Genomic DNA, 18287 nt, shown 5'->3' with positions numbered 1-18287 from the left:
TTTAGAAAGAGCTGCCCTAGTTCCATTGAACATCCCAGTTTGTGTGTGCGTGGTCTCTACCTGAGAATTGTCTTTTTGCATGTCTGTGCAGGACTAGCTTCTTTTCAACTTTTGAATTTGAGCTCAAATATAACTTCTCAGAAAAAAAAACCTTTAACTTTTCACAAAGTTTTAACATTGGAATCTGTTTATCTTGAATTATAATGGTTTATGTTTACTTCTTATTTATTTATATTTGGTACTGGGAATTGAACCCAGGAGCACTTAACCACTAAGCCACATCCCCAACCCCTCTTATTTTTTAATTAGAGACAGGGTCTCGCTGAGTTGCTTAGGGCCTTGCTAAGTTGCTGAGGCTGGTTTTAAACTTGAGATCCTCCTGCTTCAGCTCCCAAGCCTCTGGGATTACAAGCGTGCACCATCACACCTGGCTAAATTTTTAATCTACAAAATCTTTTTATTTATCATGTTGGATTCCATTCCTTGTCTCTTTATTCCCCTGGGTATTGATACTTTGTACTACTTTGGTTTTTGTTCCTATGTTAAATCGAATTTCCATTTCCATTAAGTTCTGAAGTTTTTTCTCTTTTCAGTGGTCAAATGTCCATTTCCAGCAGTCGAAAATGGAAACCAGTTATCGGGACTCGGAAAAAAGTTTTCCTATAGAGATACAGTTGTGTTTGAATGCATTCAGGGTTATTACATGAATGGCAGCACCACCTCTGTCTGTAACGGTGAAAGTGTTTGGGAGCCTCCATTGCCAAAATGTCTTAAAGGTACAAAGTTTCTCTTGTTTCCTCCTTCTTTTTTTTTTTTTTTAAAGATTTTATTTCATTAAATACCAATGATACAGAAAGAAATGGAAAGTAATAATCGTAGCATTTAACTCCATCTTGTAGTCCTTTCTATACTCCACATGTGATCTAAAATTTACTTAGAATTCTCCTGTTGTGATTTTGGATATCTTGCTAAGGGTTTTTAGTGTGTATATAGATGGCACAGGTATGTAAGTTCTCGTGTTCAATATTTTTATATATAAAAAGCAAATTGCAACAAATTTTTGTAGTAAATTGAAGCTTGGATAGTTTTGTGTAAGTCAAGAATAAAAGTCATGGATGTCTAAGTGAAATGAGAGTAACAAGTGGTTGATCCAACTTAACATTATTTTGTTTTTCATCGACGCCTCCTCCCAATACAAAACCTCCAACTATAAGTTATTCAGGTTTAGTAACTTTATTCTTATACATTTTTTTAAAATCTTAAAAATTCCTGGTGAAACTACTAGCAATAACTCTGAAGTGTGTGATCCAATCATTATTTTGTTTTCCAGTGTCAACTTCTCCCAGTACAAAACCTCCAGTTTCCACTGTTTCAGGTTTAGTAATTTCCTACTTATCATTTTCAAAAATCCTTTAAATTCCTGGTGATTTTTTTCAGATAACCTCTGAATTCCTCATAATGGATACTCAAGCATAGTTTTTTGTAACAAAAATATTTGACAGCCATTTTATCTGCTATCCATAGTGTTCAAATATTTCATTTGCCATAGACCACACATGAACAGAAATGTGAACTTTGGAAAGTAATGTAAAGTTTAAATGTATTTACTTATATATAAAGTGGTTTAGTACCTTCCTTACTGGGTGATAGTAAAGTTTATGTGGGATGCAGGTAAAAGATCTTAGCATAGTGCTTGATATCTAGGAAGCTCTTAAAATTAACTAACATGACTAATCATTTCTTCAATTAGTGTTAATGAAGGTGAAGGTGCATGGCTTGTGTTTATCAATGTGTTTTCCGTGTCATCAACCTTGCTATGTCTTTCTTTTTAGAGGTGACCTGTAGACAGCTTTACTGGGTCTTTCTAGTTCAGGTCTATGTTTCATTTCCTGGAAAGAAAATGGTTCATTCCTTTAATCCAACACATCCTGAGAAGTTTCTGCAAGACCTGTATTTCTACCTCCTCCTCACTCTTCTTACCCACCTGAAGAAATTATTCTTTTTTTTTCTCTTTCCTGATCAGTTTTATTTGACAACAGGAAATAAGTTTAATAGCAACTTCAAAGGTAGGAAAATTCCTTATTTACTGAAATGAAATGAAAAGTTTTTTGCAGGGACTACAGATTGACTGTTGTATGGTATGATGGAAGGAATTATTATCCTGATTTCAGTTATCTCTGACCTCACACTTCACGTGGGATACAGTGGAAGTAGGAGACAGTAGGAATCATGAGAAGAACATTTTGCTAGCCCAGACTATGCCCAGGCTCCTACTTTGGCTCTGCCTAACTCAAAAAAAATCATTTCTATGGACTTTATTTCCTCTTTGGTTTAATGAAGATGTTAAATTCAAATAAATCTCAATTACTGGTCCTAGTTTGTTTATGTATTTCCTTATCCTAATATTTTAAAGGATAGAGGGAAATTATACATGTCACCATAGTAATTAGAATACCTTTCTCTAATTCCTGTAAGAATCTGGTACCTGGTAGCCTCTTTAAGTACCTTAGTTAAGTGCTGTGGGATGAGGGGTGTGGAACAGAGAAAGATGGTTTTATGGTGGATGAATACATGAACAAAACCAACATTACATGTGAAACTTTGTATTCATTGACCCATCCCTGTTTGCTTATCGCTCCAGAGGGTGGGTATGTATGTATATATATATTCTACCAAGTTTATTGATATACTCTTTTGAAAGGGTTGACTATAGGAAATTTATAAAGGATTTGAAAAATGCTGATTTAACTTAGTGTTAAAGAAGAGCAACTACAGGAAACTTTTGTAAAAAAAAATCAAAAATCAAAATTTCTGATGGGACTGTCATTTTTTTATCATTAGCTAAGGAAACTCCATATCAAAAGTATCAATAGCAACATATAATGGTGTTAAGATAAATTTAAATGTGCTAATATGCAAAAAGTCTATGAAATACTAAGTAGAAATGATTAAGATGCAAATTGTGTAATAGGATACCGTTGGGATCTTTTTAAAAAAAATACATATATTTATCCAGAACACATTATTTTTACAATTTATTATTAATTAACTTCTAGAGTTTCTACTATAAATTACAAAGCTGTAGTGAGCATTCTTGTGCATACATCCTGTGTACCTGTGCAAATATGTGTGTAGGTCAGTTAAGTTCTCAGAAGTAGAGTTGCAAAATTCAGAAATTCTATGTATTTTTTAATTTTAATAATCTTTACAAAATATCAAAATTTATAATTTTGTATTACTAAGGCTAGTGAATTGACAAACTCAAATTTATTATTCTAGGTCCTAGGCCTACTCATCCCAAGAAACCTTCAGTTCATAATTATCCAGGTTTGACAGTTTTTTAATCCTATTGATATAGTTAATAACTTCAAAAATAATACATGAAATTGATTTGTTAATTTGCATTTTTAATTATCAATGAGGCTGAATTTTTTTGGTCTACATTTTAATTTTTCATCATCATCATATTATTGTTATTATTGTTATTATTTTGAGATAGGGTCCTACTATGTTGCTCAAGTGAGCCTCCTACCTCAGCCTCCCGAGTAGCTGGGACTACAGGCTCATGGCACTGTGCCCAAAGTTCCACATTTATTTATTTATTCATGTCCTTTGCTCATTATCCTATTAGGTTTCTAAAATATTTCTTGTTGGTTTTTGAAGGCTTCTTATAAATTAAAACCCTTTTTATATGAAGTGAACATTTTTTCCACATTTGTTTTTGTTTATACAAAAACTAGTCAGTTTTAATTTTTTTATATAGTGGCCATAGGTTTATTTTTGTCACTTGTCACTAGATGAGTAGTATACATATTTATTAGTATACATCCAAACATATTTTTGTGAGATTTACAAAACATTACAAAAAGTAGAGACTAAAGGATTAGTTCTGTCTCATCCATGACCCAAATTTATCACTATTAATAGTTGAGGATTTCTTTATCTATTTGTGTACATCAACATCTTTTTATGGGTAGTTATACATGTATTTTGAGGTGTTTTTTTTTTCTTAAAAAAAAGGACATCACGGTATACATATTTTCCTACAACTTATACTTTTTTTCCATTTCATGTCTTGGGGGGGGGGAGGGTTATATTTAGATTTATTTCCCTTCTTTCTAATGGTGACTTGAATATATACCATATTTTATTTTCTACTCTTCTGTCAGTGGTCATTGATGTGTTCCAAAGCTTTAGATTAATATGGTAGATAATTAGATGTATTGATCTTTTCCCCAATAGCTGTAGGTTTTGTTTCTTATAAAAGCTTTAGTCTTAAGACCCCATGCTGAAATTACATGAAGATTTCAATTATGTGTTCTGACTTCGGTTTCTGCATTTAAATCATTGGTACACTTGACATTCATGGTGGTACCTGGAATGAAATGAGCTTCCTCCTCACCTCCTCAACCCATCCAGTAGCTGAGCACCACCATCTGTTGGATGAGTTATCTTCTCCTCAGGTGATTGGGGGTGCTGCTTTTTGTCATAAACTGAGTTCAAAGCTGTTCTGGCTGCTTTTCTCCTCTCAAATATGTCAGAATCATATTTACTATAGTACGAAATGTTTTAATATCTGGCGAAACACTGCCTTTTCAGAAATTTCCAAACCCTGTTAATTTTTCCAAATCAACCCTTTGTTTACTTTTTTAACCATCTTCAGTGTGAAATTCAGTGGCCTTCAATACACTGACATTATTGTGCAGCCGTCACTATCATCCAGATCCAGAACTTTATCATCATCCCAAACTGAAATTCTACCCAATAAATGATAACTTTCCATTCCTCTTTCTCCCTAGCACCTGGTAACCACTATTCTACTTTTTTGTCTCTGACTTTGCCAATTGTAGGTACTTCATCAAGTGGAATCAGACAATATTTGTCCTTTTGTAACTTCCTGATTTCATTTAGCACCTTTTCTTTTTTTTTTTTTGTGGTGATGGAGATTGAACCCTGGGGCCTTGCACATACTAGGCAAAAGAACTCTGCTCCTGAGCTATATCCTCAGTCTATGTTCCTTTATGTTGTATCATGTGTCAGAACTCTTATTTCTTTTTATGGCTGAATAATATTCCCTTATATGTATATACCACATTTTATGTCATCTTTCATCTGTTGATGGATATTTGGATTGTTTCCTCCTTTTGTCTATTCTGAATAATGCTGTTTCAAACATGCTGTTTGTGTACATAACCGTTCAAAGTCTCTGTTTTTAATCTTTTGGATGTATACTCAGGAGTAGAGGTATAGATGGAGGATAGCTGGGTCATAGGCTAATTTTTTTTTTCAAGCAACTGCTGTCTTCTACAGTGGCTGTGCTATTTTGCATTATTACCAGCTGTGTACAAAGGTTCCAGTTTTTCCACATCTTCACCAACACTTGTTATATTGGGTTGTCCTTTTGTTTATTTTGTGACAGCCACCTGCCTTAATTTTGTACTGCTATAACAGTACCACAGATGAGGCAATTTATAATGAGTCGAAAGGTCTTTCACCCAGTTCTAGGGGCTAGGGAGTCTAATTTGAATGTGATTTGCACTTGACAAGGGACTTCTTGCTGCATCATGACCTGGAGGAAGACATCACCTGTCAGATGGCATCACGTGGCAAAAAGGCAACAAAAGGGACTGGGAGGGAGAGAGCATGAACAAGAGGGGCAGACCCCACCCCCAAGATGGCGGCATAGGTGTGCTCACTTGTGCCCGCCTCATCTAAAAGTCTCTTAACATTCCTGCCTCCCAGCATCATTACACTGGCGATTAAACTTCAACATTTGTTTTGGAAATGGCAGACATTCCAACTACAGCACCATGCTAGTAAATATGAATCAAAACTCATTAGAGGTTTTATTTGCATTTCCCTAATGATTAGTGACGTGTCAAACATCTTTTCATGTGTTTGTCGGTCATTTGGATATCTTCTTCAAAGTAATAGCTATTCAAGTCCTGGGCCCTGTTTTTAAATGGGGTTTGCTGTTTCTAAGTTTTGGGGTACTTCATATGTTCTGAATATTGATCTCTTATCAAAGGATTTTAAATTATTCTCAATCTGTGGGTTGCCTTTCTACCCTATTAGTGTCCTTTTATGCACAAATTCTTAATTTTGATGAAGTTCAATTTATCTATTTTGCTGTTATTGTTACTGTTACAACCAAGAAATCCTGGCCAGATCCAATATCATGAAGTGTTTTCCCTCTATTTTCTTCTAAAAGTTTTATAGTGTTAGATCTTTTAGTTAGGTATGTGACTCATTGTGAGTTCACTTTTATACACAGTAAGACTTCAACTTCATTATTTTCCCAGTGGATATCCAGATTTCCCAGTACCAGACTATTGAGAATATTCTTCAACAAGAATGACTACTCTTGACACTTGTGTTGAAAATAATTTGTCTGGATATGCTGGTGTTGATCTCTGAGCTCTCCATTCTTATTCTATTGGTCTGTCTTTATGCCAGTCTTTATTCCAGTACCACTTTATTATACTTTTGTAGTAAGTTTTAAAATCAAAAAGTGGGAGTGCTCTTAACTTTGCTCTTCTTTCCCCAGATAGTGGTGGCTCTTTAGGGTCCCTTGAGATTTCACATTACATGAATAGAAGGTGGCAAGCATGAGGACCACTTGTTCTTGATCTCAGAGGAAAAGCTGTCAGTCCTGTGTCGTTGATATTAGCTATGGCTTGTTCATCTATAGTCTCTATTGTGCTGAGGAAGTTTCTTTCCATTCCAGATTAACTTTGAAAGCATTTACTGTGCCCTACTTACATTTAACTTTAATTAGAATTACACTGAATTCACAGGCTAATTTTGAGAATATACTAAAAATATATTTGTATGCTATACCACACACACGCAGTATTATCATAGGAAATGTTAGTGGACAGTAAGAAGAAAGCTAATAATATTGAATATATATTTATTTATTTATAGAATTTTATGACACTTTGAGAATTAGTAATATGGTTTATAAAGAATGAAATTTTTAAAGGTTTTGTACAAAAGTGGAAAAAATCAACGTATGAATTTAAAGGATTTTAAGATTGATTTATTCTTTTCTCTCTCTCTCTCTCTTTTTTTTTACTTTATTTTAATCTGTTTTTCTCCTTTTTTTCCCTAGGATATCCCAATCCCGATGGACTGTTTGATGATGAATTCGGTTATTATTTTGTTATTGATAATCCTTCATTAAGAGACCTTATAGGTTATATGGAAATATGATAGTTTACAATTATCTGCACTTAAGGAAGAAATTTCTTAAATTATTAGTAATAATTGACATTTATGGTTATTTTGTGCAGATAATAATACAAATATAAGTAATAGTGTATTAGAAACATTCAGGTAAGTAGAGTTGTATAGGGGTGGCTCAATACCTATCTAAAAGGTAACCTATCTAAATTTTCTTGTCATGTGTGGGTTAATATATGTAAAACACAACTTGCTTTCCACATGATACTGTTATTTTGTGATGGCAGATTGTAGTTAGATTCTCTTCCTATTCACATCACATGTACATACACCTTAAAGAGCACTCTGTTGTGTTATTTTTTTTTTCTGTAATAGGCTGGTTTAATGCACTTGATGTAGTCTTATACAGACCACATAATATATATTAAATGAATGAAGTAGACTAGTCAGAACAGTTAAAGTGCAGAGAAGTAAAAGATTTCTTGAGTAAAACAAGACAAAAATTTGACTAGTTTAGTAATTGTTAATCCTGTAATAAAATTCACCTTAGTCTTATTTTTTAAGTACAACTGTCTGTCTTGGTGTCCATGGGCGACTGATTCCAGGACCTCTCCCCTCCCCATGCAGATAAACAAGATCTGAATGCTCTAGAGTCCCGCCTATAAAAATGATATATCATCTCACATACAGCCTAGGCACATCCTCCCATATCCAGTCATCTCTAGATTACTTATAGTACTAATACAATGTAAATACTACTGAACAGATCAATACATTTTTTTTTCCAAATATTTTTGATCTGTGCTTGGTTGAATCCACACTTTTGGAAACTGTGGATAGAGTTCTGACTATATAGTTGTCCTTCAATATACAGTGGGGTTATATCCTGATAAACCCATTGTAAATTGAAAATATCCTAAGTTAAAAATGCTTTTAGTTCACCTAACCTACCCAACACCATTGCTTAGCACCACAGGGGAGTACTGGTTGTGTACCCTCAGGGGGGCGTGACTGTCTAGGAACTGCCACACATGGCTGAAGCCCAGCAGCTTGAGATAGTGTGGTCCATCATGTTGCTAATCCAGGAAAGGATCCCATTTCAGAGTTTTTCCTCTACTGTAGTAAATGCTAATTGTTCTAATAACGTTTACTAAGAACCTGAACAGAACACTGAAAAGTGAGGTTTTATTAGAAGTTTTGCAAATTGGACTTGCAACCCGGAAAGTGGTTTAGAAAAGTTTTGCGATCAAAATGACTAGAATGCCCTGGCAGTTGTGCTAAAACTAGGTAGGTTTAAAAAAAAAAAAAAAAAAAAGTTTTTCTCTAGCATTTAGATGATCTAAGCAAAAATGTAACTGCCATCTGGAGACCCATATCTTCTTAATTTTTTTTTCCTTAGCTCAATGGATCATTTTGCTGATTATTCTTATTGCAAGTAAGTATCCCAAATTTTGACACCGTGTAAATCAAAATATTAAGTTCATTTTAAAGTATTTTTCCAGTTTCTATACTTTGAGATTAAGTAAATCAATGTAGAAAAACCCAACCTTTTATATGATAGTACTACCTTTTGTTGGTGATTTTTTTATTGTTTCATGTTCAACATATCTACTTAGAAACAAACCCTAAGTATTATGTACTTCTTTGATGTAATGGGCTTGCTTTGCAAATATGCTTTTAAAATTTTGTTCTTTTTAGATATACATGACAGTAGAGTATATTTTAATAATTTTCTAAATTAAACTAGGATTCTTCCTTGACTTATGGTGGACCATGTAGGTGGTTCCAGGGAACTGGATTTAGATAATGAAAAGTCCAAATGACTTAAGTAGAGTGCCTAAGTAGAGTGCCATTTTCTGACCACTGAAATATATTCAGCGTTTGTTTCTTCTGCTTAAATTTTGATCCTTGTTAATTAATTTTCAGTCACATGTTATTTATTTCCTGGTTTCTTACAGTTGTTTCGATTGCTATAATTATCCTCTGCCTGTACAGACGTTTTCAACGCAGGAAGAAGGGGTAAATAAAGCATATGTCTCCTCACTTTTCAATCCTTCTTATCCCTAACATCCTTTGTGCCACTTAAGTTTGTACTCTGTATTGCATGACATCTTTTTTTTTTTTTAAGTGGGCCTGCATTAGTGTGTCCTTTATTTGCATTTCTTTGCTAAAAACATTTTCAGGTACTTTTACCATCATTGCAACATGAGGAGTCTGTGCAGAATCGTTTCAGCAACTACTGTGGCTATAAGAAAAGTTTCAGTGGGATTTGTGGTTTAAGCTCTTTAGTGAATCATGGTCCATTATGAGGCCTTCCCACAGGTATACCCTGTTTCCTAAATTGGACAAATGGCCACAATTAAAAGTATTTCACTTTTGACAGTTATATTCACTGGAATTTTTAACCATGAAAATTTCCATTTTTCTGGAATAATAGCTGGTTGTAAGAAGGTATGTAGGTGCCTCATTCAACAGCCCAATTTGATTTCATTCATTTCATTTCCTATTTATAAATGTTAAACTGGAGGATTAAAAACAACACTTTTAAATTTCTCTTTTATTTCCTCTTAATTTACTAGATTGCAGTGTAAAAGTTGCTGAAAGAGCTAAGATTTGCAGGGCACCTCCATTAACTTATGCCTGTTTTTCTCTATAAAAATAATGGGGGCTTAGAATAGAAAAAAAAGTGTACAAATACATATCTTTTAAGGAAAATAGGGTTTTTAAGTATCAAACTTAAATTTTAAGACTCTTAAAAATATTTCCAAGGGTAATTGAAAGCAGGGTAGAGAGCACAGATAATCTTGAATTGCTCTAAAATGTGATGTAAACCGGTGTTTATGATGATTTGGGAACACAGTTATTCTTTCTTCTACAGCCTTCATCTCAAAGTACAAAAATGGTATAGTCATTTTAAACAGCATCCAACATCATTTAAATTATTTGATGAAAAATGCCCAAAAGGTCCAAGTATTTTGCTGCAGTTTTCTGTTTCTTAGTTCTCAGCCCCTGGGCCCATCACGTGCTCCTTCCTCTTCCCTTCTAGCTTTCTTTCTTAACTAATTCTTCCTAGCACTTTCCAGTCTCAAAAATCACAGCCCTTTCCCGTCGTCCGGCTTCTGCGAGTCTGATCTTGTTAAGTCTGTGTGGTTCTGAACCACAGATGCCTTTCCTTGGAATGAATGTTTTCACTTACTGGTGAATTTTTTTTTCATAAATGCATGATTTTCTTTACTCTGGTTAAATCATCCTTGGATAGGTAAGAATTGAAGTTCATGAGAATTATTTGCATAATTATTTGCATAATGGGGGGCTTTCCCCCCATTAGTGACTTATACTGTTCTGTATAACTTAAGCAGACTTTTTTAAATTTTTATTTATTTATTTATTTATTTATTTATTTTTTTGGTCACTAAGGATTGAACTCAGAGGCACTGGGCCACTGAGCCACATCCTCAGCCCTATTTTTTTTTTTTTTTTTAATTTAGAGACAGGGTCTCACTGAGTTGCTCAGCACCTCGCTTTGGCTGAGGCTGGCTTTGACCTTGCAATCCTCCGGTCTCAGCCTCCAAGCTCCTGGGATTACAGGAGTGTGCCACGGTGCCCAGCAACTTCAACATACTTTTGATGTTGTATTCATATTAACTGACTCAGATACTTTGTCATTTTTAAGCTGTCTTAAATAGGCAATTTTAAAAATTAACGTATGTAATTTTAAAGCATGAATTTTGCTTTGATGTAGGCTTAAATAGTTACCTTCCCCTTAAATAGTTACTTTCTTTAGCCTCTGTAGTTGCCTCTACCTAGTCTGGCAGCTGTGAATTCAAAAGGGACTTTTTGATCTCAGTGGGAAATAATCAACAGAACCAATTCGTTTCTAGTGCAGGGAAGGAAAGAATGTCCTTTTACAGAAACCAAAATATTTTATCTCATTTTGTAAATGAAATACTCATTAAGCACAGGCAGCTTAAAAATTTGAGTGAGCTCACATAGCTGGGGTGTGTAATGACATGGGGCAAAAAGCTGAAGTAAAATGAAGGTGAACATTTTTTTTCTGTTTGGCTCTTAAATTTCTGAGCATTCCACAAAACTTGCTCAAATTTTTGATCCAAAAATAATACATAACAAGAGATTGTGTGTGTGTGTGTGTGTGTGTGTGTGTGTGTGTGTTGGCCAGGCATGATGGAGCATACCTGTAATCCCAGCAGCTCAGGAGGCTGAGGCAGGAGGATTACAAATTCAAAGCCAGCCTCTACAATTTAGAGAGGCCTACAGCAACTCAATGAGACCCTGTCTCTAAATAAAATATGAAAAAGGGCTGGGGATGTGGCTCAGTGGTTAAGTGCCCTGGGTTCAATCCTGGGTACCAAAATAAAAAGAAAAAAAAGAGATTGTATAATTAAAGCCACCCCATAAACTTGGGAAACCATGTAATAAGTTTTACAAGGATCTTTCCCTCAAGTTGAAAAAAAAAATGTGCCATAGGAAGAAACTGTATAAATGCAAAAAAGTTGAGGTGCATCCAAATGCATGACCTGTCATGAAGTTGACTTGCAGGACAGTCTGACATGCACTGAATACAGACATCCTGTATTCCCTCAAATTTTAGGGGACTGTTTTGAGAGACCGGGACTTTTTCCCCATCCAATGTTATTTTTTGAAATAATTTTTACATTGTTTTGTGCAAAAAATGGTTTTAAAGGAAAATATATTGAACAGAAATTTGGAATCTGTTCATCTGCAGGAAGATACACAAGACTTCAAAGTTAAAGTAGCTTTCTGCACAAAATTCACATGTCAAGTTCCTGAGACACAAAACCTTAACTTATGAACCTAATGCTCAGCTTTACATCCATTCTCTTCTAACATTGGTTTTGTCACATACTGCATTACTCTTGCTTCTTTTTGGTTGGATGTCACTATTTTATTCAGCCCTTCTCCTTCCTCTGTTCAGGATATACCTAATTTATGAGAGCTACAGAGAAGTACAATTTACTTCTCTCTGAGAAGAAGAGATAAGAGAAAGGCTTACTTTTACTATTAAAAGGTATCTATCTGTTTCTGTTGTTTCTTTGCAACAGTGTCCTTTGTTTTGAAAAATATTCAGTGGATATTTAGATATCAATAACCTGAGCTATGTTGGCAGTAAATTTCAAAGTGGAAACAAGTCCTGTTCCCTTTGCTAAATTATTGATGCTTTCTTATGCCATTCCTTTTTTAAAATTTAACATAATGTGTACTGACAGGATTTTGCTTTGAAGTGGGCTTAAGTAGTTATATTCCCCTCCTACTTTCCTCAGCTTATGTAGTTGCTTCCGCCTTCTAAAGTAGCTGTGAAGCCAAAAGTAGAAAAATTTTATAGGGAATAATTAGGGGAAATTAACAGAACTAGCTCATTGTAAGTGCAGGGAAGGGAAAAAATGCCCTTTTACAGAAAAAAAGAAAAGCTTTAAAATGCTTTCAATTCCAACTTGCAAATAACTCTGTAAAGACATTCGTTTCCATTTTTCTTTAATATTTGATGAATTCAAGAAAATCAAGATCTTCAGGTTTTGAAAAAATGATAAAATTGCTTTGACTTCAACCATCTTTTGTCTTTGAAATGAAATGAATTTTAAGTGTCCCTCCATTTGTGCTAGAATGGGTGTCAATATGGCTGGGACAATAGGAAGCTGCGTATTCCACCTTTTCTGAGGTCCTACCCTGGTTTATAAAGAGTTTGGGAACAGGATCCATAAAGGCCAATGGGAAGGACAATTTCTTTGCAAAAGCAAAATTGTGTTTGATCACAGAGCAAAGGGAAAGACAAAACGCAACTGGAATTGGCAGTCTGGGCCAACCTAGTCTTGTATACATTCTTTGTCTCATGGGACACTTTTGAAGCTAATGCCCACCAAAGAGAGAGTTTTCAAACTCTGAGCTTCGGGTGGTTGTAAACATTTGAAGACAACTTAATGAATGCGGAAGTTAATATACAATAATAGTAATTAGTAATTAAGTTCCAAGTTCTCATTATCTTTCAAATAGCTTTGTTGATAGGTCAAATGAATATTTCTCTAAGCTTATGTTGATGCTTTCTATCTTTCTCAAATACTGGATTTGTTTTTATAATTCTATTTAAAGAAAAAGACTTCCAATACAGGAAAAATAGTTATTGACTTTGAGAAAGCATATCAGTCAGAGATTTGAATGATTGGCATTTCAAACTATTAAGTCAATCATACATCATCTCGGTCTTTTGTAAAATTCTGTGAGTAGAGTAATGTGATCGTGGCAGGTTGCATTGATAGCCTCCCTCACAAAGAGGAATAGTAAAGTATCCAAAATTAACATGGTTAGCTGTTACCATGGATAGGCACCTCTGAAGTGTTTCCTGTGTCACACACACTGGTAAACAACTGGCTGGTCCAAATTTAGTTTTAGACCTTCTCTTACAGTCAGTTTCCTAAGGCAGGGCCTGATTATCACTACACTGTCCAATTCAAGAGCTAATAGCCACATATGGCTATTGAGACTCAGAAGTAGTTAGCCCAAGGTAAAATATGCTCAAAGTATAGAACACACCCTGATTTCAAAGACATGGTACAAAATCAGGTCAAATACATGTCAAAATATATTCACAATATTTTGCTTTTATTATGTTACAGTCAACATTAAATTAATCTTACCTGTCCTACATTTTTTTAATGTGGCTTTTAGAAAATTTTAAATTACATGGCATTTTAATTCTTTGGAAAGCATCTGATTAGACGAAAGATTTTGCAAAAATGTCTAATGTTTCAAGGTCTGATGTAAACCTTATTTGGAAGAATGTATGACCCTGGTAGGATAACTGAGGCATCTCTGCACTTGAACACTGCTAGAGTCGCCACCTTGAAAAACTTCATCTCAGAGCCACAGATTCAAAATTGTGATATTAGGGAAGCACATGTCTCTCTCTAGTGTTTCCTACTGGCCCTAAATGAAAATGAGAAAATATTCACTAAGAACTTTGTGTGTTATTGCTCTATTTCTTGTTTTGGAGGAAGTAAAAATACAAGGATAGAAAGGGCTTTAGAATAGAATGAAACTGATTGAACATTAAAATTATTTTAAAATCAATCATGTATTTTCTAATTTAAGGACTCTTATTATTATAAACAGTTTGGGTTTTTTTTTTTAATTGTCTTGTTTTCAGGTTGGGGAGGTAAGCTCAGTGGTGGAGCATGTTTAAAGCCCTGGGTTTGATCCTCAGCACCACAAAAATATAAAAAGTATTTCTTAAATAGACTTCAGGAATTAATTTCTGTATTTAATTGTATTGATCTTTACACCTTGTCTTGTAGGAAAACAGTTAGAGCTCAATACAACACTTACCAGAAAAGTTTGACCACTTCAGCGGAGCCAACTACGTGATTTCCACACACCTGTGTCTCCGTTTATCTTTTAATTCTGCTAAGAGCGTCTCATCTGCAATAGTTAATGTGGATGCACTGCTGAGTTATGCTGTTCATATTTTAATGTGACTGGAATGTAGTAACCCTCTGTTTATACACATATGAACTGGGGTCTGAACACAGTTCCTGTTTCCCCCTAACATTTGGACTTAGGGGGGCAAATCAACACAGTATCCCTGACAGTCTTAAGATGGGGAAATGATTTGTTTTGTAAAATGGGAAAATCCAGAAAAATATAGCTCAAAATGAAATTACATTGCATTTTTTTCAAAAAGTGGTTTTGAAAGCTTTTTAATGTGAACTCTTAATATTCCATCTTTCCACAACTCTTTAATGTTATTTTTCTATTTTGTTCATTGTAAAAAGCCTTCACAAACAGGTGTATATATTCCTATATACCAGAACACTGATAATTGGGAATATTGATAATTTTGACCTCCTTAACTAAGAATATTATTGGAAAATTATCCAGAAGTTAACAGGATAACCTTTTTGGTAACTTCTTTGATTTAAAGATGCTAGAAACTTTATGTAAGGCCTTTAATTTTTTTTTAAATTTTACTTATTAGTTATATATGACAGCAGAATGCATTTTCTTTATCTATTCATCTACTAAAGGGCATCTAGGTTGGTTCCATAGTTTAGCTATTGTGAATTGTGCTGCTATAAACATTGACGTGGCTGTGTCCACATATCACAATCCAGTTTTGATTTGCATTTCTCTAATTGCTGTAGATGTTGAACTTTTTTTTATATATTTGTTGATTGATTGTATATCATCTTCTGAGAAGTGTCTGTTCGGTTCCTTAGTCTACTTATCGAATGGATTATGGGGGTTTTGGGGGTGTTAAGATTTTTTAGTTCTTTATATATCCTAGAGATTCGTGCTCCATCTGATGTGCGTATCATAAAAATTTGCTCCCATTCTGTAGGATTTCTGTTCACTTCACTGATTGTTTCCTTTGCTGAGAAGAAGCTTTTGAGTTTGAATCCATCTCCTTTATTGGTGTTGGCCTTTGTTTTTAGGTTTTATTTGTGGTGGTTTACTGATGTAAAATGAGTAAGCTATCAGAACCAGTTGCATACTTCTGTAAAAAGTTAGAGAACTCTGACACCTTAAGAAGAATGCCAGTTTATGGTCGAGTGAACACTGTGGCCTCGTGCTTTCCTTGAAGAGTTCCCTCTGCTGAGTAACTCACTCTTAAGTCATGGGAGACTTTCTTTCCCTACTTGGTCTTCCTCATTTTGGCCGGGCACAGTAATGTATGCCTGTAATCCCAGGGACTCAGGAGGCTGAGGCAGGAGGTTTGCAAGTTTGAGACCAACCTCAGCAATTTATCGAGGCCCTGTCTCAAAAAAATAAAAAAGGGCTTGGGATATAGCTCAGTGGTGAAATGCCCCTGGGTTCAATTCCCAGCATCAAAGTAAAAAAGTCTTTTTTTTTTTTAAAATGAGAATAGATTAAAAATCAGCTAACCTCACACACTGTCAGATTGACTGTCCCTGCCATCGAAACCTCTTAACTGTGTAGGTATCTCACCTCATCTCCTAAAAGGTAGAGTACAAATTCAACCATGTATCTCAGAGGAGCAAATGTTTGTCTGCTGTTGGTGGCACTAGTGGACAAATGAACAGCTCAGGTAGCTTCCTGCTCAGGTAGAACAGAGCTTGGTCATCTATGGAGTCCCCAACCCAGGCAGTCTCTTGCAAATAAGCCAGTGGACTGCTCCTTAAAAAACCAACCAAACAATCAAAACCTCACATTTTTCCAAGTCGTATTTTAAACTTTAGTAGCACAGAGTAGACCAAAGAAATGCCACCTTGAGACACTTATATATGACTGGGGAATAAAGGGGGCAGGAGAAATATTGTTTAACTCTATGAAGACCTGTCTAGGGTGCACTGTAAATGATCCCGAATTAAGTGACCTAAATTAAGTGAAGAGTTGAAATTTATACTGATTTTCACATACTTTTCAAGAATGTAGCGATTGTTTAGAAGCTATACTATTTTTTAAACCTGAATGTTTTCCAGATATTTTTAAATTTACATTTATACTAGTTTCTGCTTTGAAATTAAATTTTTTCCATTTAACGTTTATATTTGATATTTATATGTAAATATGTATTTTGCTTGTCAAGAAATTTTTTGGTTATTTAAATACATGGAGAAGTCCATTTTAAATGAGAGGGGGGAAATAAGCATATTTGAATTTAAAACATCTATTTAACACAAAAGTATATTTGTAGTAAAACTAGAAGTCCTGTAGTATGTGAAAGTCTTTTATTGTTCATTTTTTAAGAACTGGCTCTTTAGGTCCATCAAAAATAAAATTGTATATTTGGAGGAGCATGATTGTGAGGGTGTGTTTATTTCTAGTGTGATTATCTCAAATGAGAAGAAGTTTCTGTCGGGCCATCTTGAATCACTGCACTCCTGTTGCTCTCACATCACATCCTTCCAGTGCCCAGGCTTCTCCTCTCCCAACCCAGCACACCTCCCGCTCACAGGTGTTCAGAGACACATCACCTACAGCAGGAAGTCCAAATTTCTAGGCATGACACTTGAAGACCGTCTACAATTAAGTCCTAATTTTTCTTTCTAGCCTTTTCTTTCTGCTACATTCCTTCAAATAACCTGCCCTCAGTCAAGCCAGACATCTGCCCTGTGCTTTCTGTTACTCCACTCCACTGCTAGCTGAAATGTCCTGCCAAGATCCTCATGCACTTTTCAAGGTCCAACTCAAGCATTACTCATTCCAGGAAGCTCTGCTTGATTTCCACCCAGCTATTATAGCTTGTATTAGTACCTAACTCTGAGTTAATCACATTTGAGTAGCTATATATATGTGTGTGTCTAGTAGAAGATATACCTTCCACATCACTTCAATTGCACACATAGGCCAAAACTCACGTACCAACACAATTAAAGTATAATTTTTGTTTATTAAAAAAATCCTTGTCTTTGCATATTTGAATTAAATCAGACTGCTAGATCTGTCCTATCAGGCCACAGTGTTTCTCAGCCATGGCTGCACACTAGAATCACCTGGGAAGCTTTATGACACCTGGGTCCCACCCCAGAGGGCTCTCAGGTAATTGATCTGGGATGTGGCCTGGGCATAAGGCATTTTTAGTGTCCCAAGAGATTCTAAGGTACAGCTGAGCCTGAGAACATCTACATTAGGAATTTTCCAGCCCAAGAGTTAATTTATCCAAATAAGCTTATAAAGAAAATAAAAGCTTATATTTACATAATACAATCATGACTTTAATTCTGTGTATTAATCAGAAACTTCTAAAGACTTGAATTAAGGTCTTGTTGCCTGGTCAACCAATAAAGTAATCTGTGGTTTAGAAATACGAAAGAAATATTTTTAACATTTAACAAATATTTTTTAACATCCATTCAATGCTGGATGAAAACTAACCAAGAATAAAGACTAAGAATAAAGAAAGCATTTTAGAAAATTTTATTTGGTCATGAGAGTATAGTTGCTTTAAAAATAATTAAAAATTGGCATGAATTCAGAAAGTGGTCCAAAATAGGATGGGAGGAATCCCATCAAAATAGAAGAAAAATCAGTGGAATAGACAAAGGGGATTGAAGGGGAGGAGGAGGGATAGGAGAAGGGAATGAATCTAAGTTTCCTATGTACATATATGA

General features: G+C 34.9%; 1 protein-coding gene across 2 annotated transcripts in view; it reads left to right on the top strand.

Annotated features, from left to right (window-relative positions):
• The window catches only part of Cd46 (CD46 molecule), a 35112-nt gene extending 18151 nt beyond the window's left edge, over positions 1-16961 (top strand). Inside the window, exons 6-12 of one of the 2 annotated variants that reach the window (XM_026387521.2) lie at positions 594-776; positions 1331-1375; positions 7115-7153; positions 8585-8620; positions 9144-9204; positions 12140-12232; positions 14511-14594. In XM_026387521.2, the coding sequence (XP_026243306.1) occupies positions 594-776; positions 1331-1375; positions 7115-7153; positions 8585-8620; positions 9144-9204; positions 12140-12191 (416 nt within the window). In that variant the 3' untranslated portion in view covers positions 12192-12232; positions 14511-14594. Of the gene's footprint in view, positions 1-593; positions 777-1330; positions 1376-7114; positions 7154-8584; positions 8621-9143; positions 9205-12139; positions 12233-14510 lie in introns of both variants that reach the window. The other variant, XM_026387520.2, reaches the window with a different exon arrangement.
• Positions 16962-18287: the final 1326 nt, after the last annotated feature.

Source organism: Urocitellus parryii, chromosome 9 (genome assembly GCF_045843805.1).
Source record: "Urocitellus parryii isolate mUroPar1 chromosome 9, mUroPar1.hap1, whole genome shotgun sequence".
NCBI classification, from domain to species: Eukaryota; Metazoa; Chordata; class Mammalia; order Rodentia; family Sciuridae; genus Urocitellus; species Urocitellus parryii.
The sequence above is the reverse complement of the archived record's forward strand: the minus strand, read 5'-3'. Positions and strand labels throughout refer to the sequence as shown.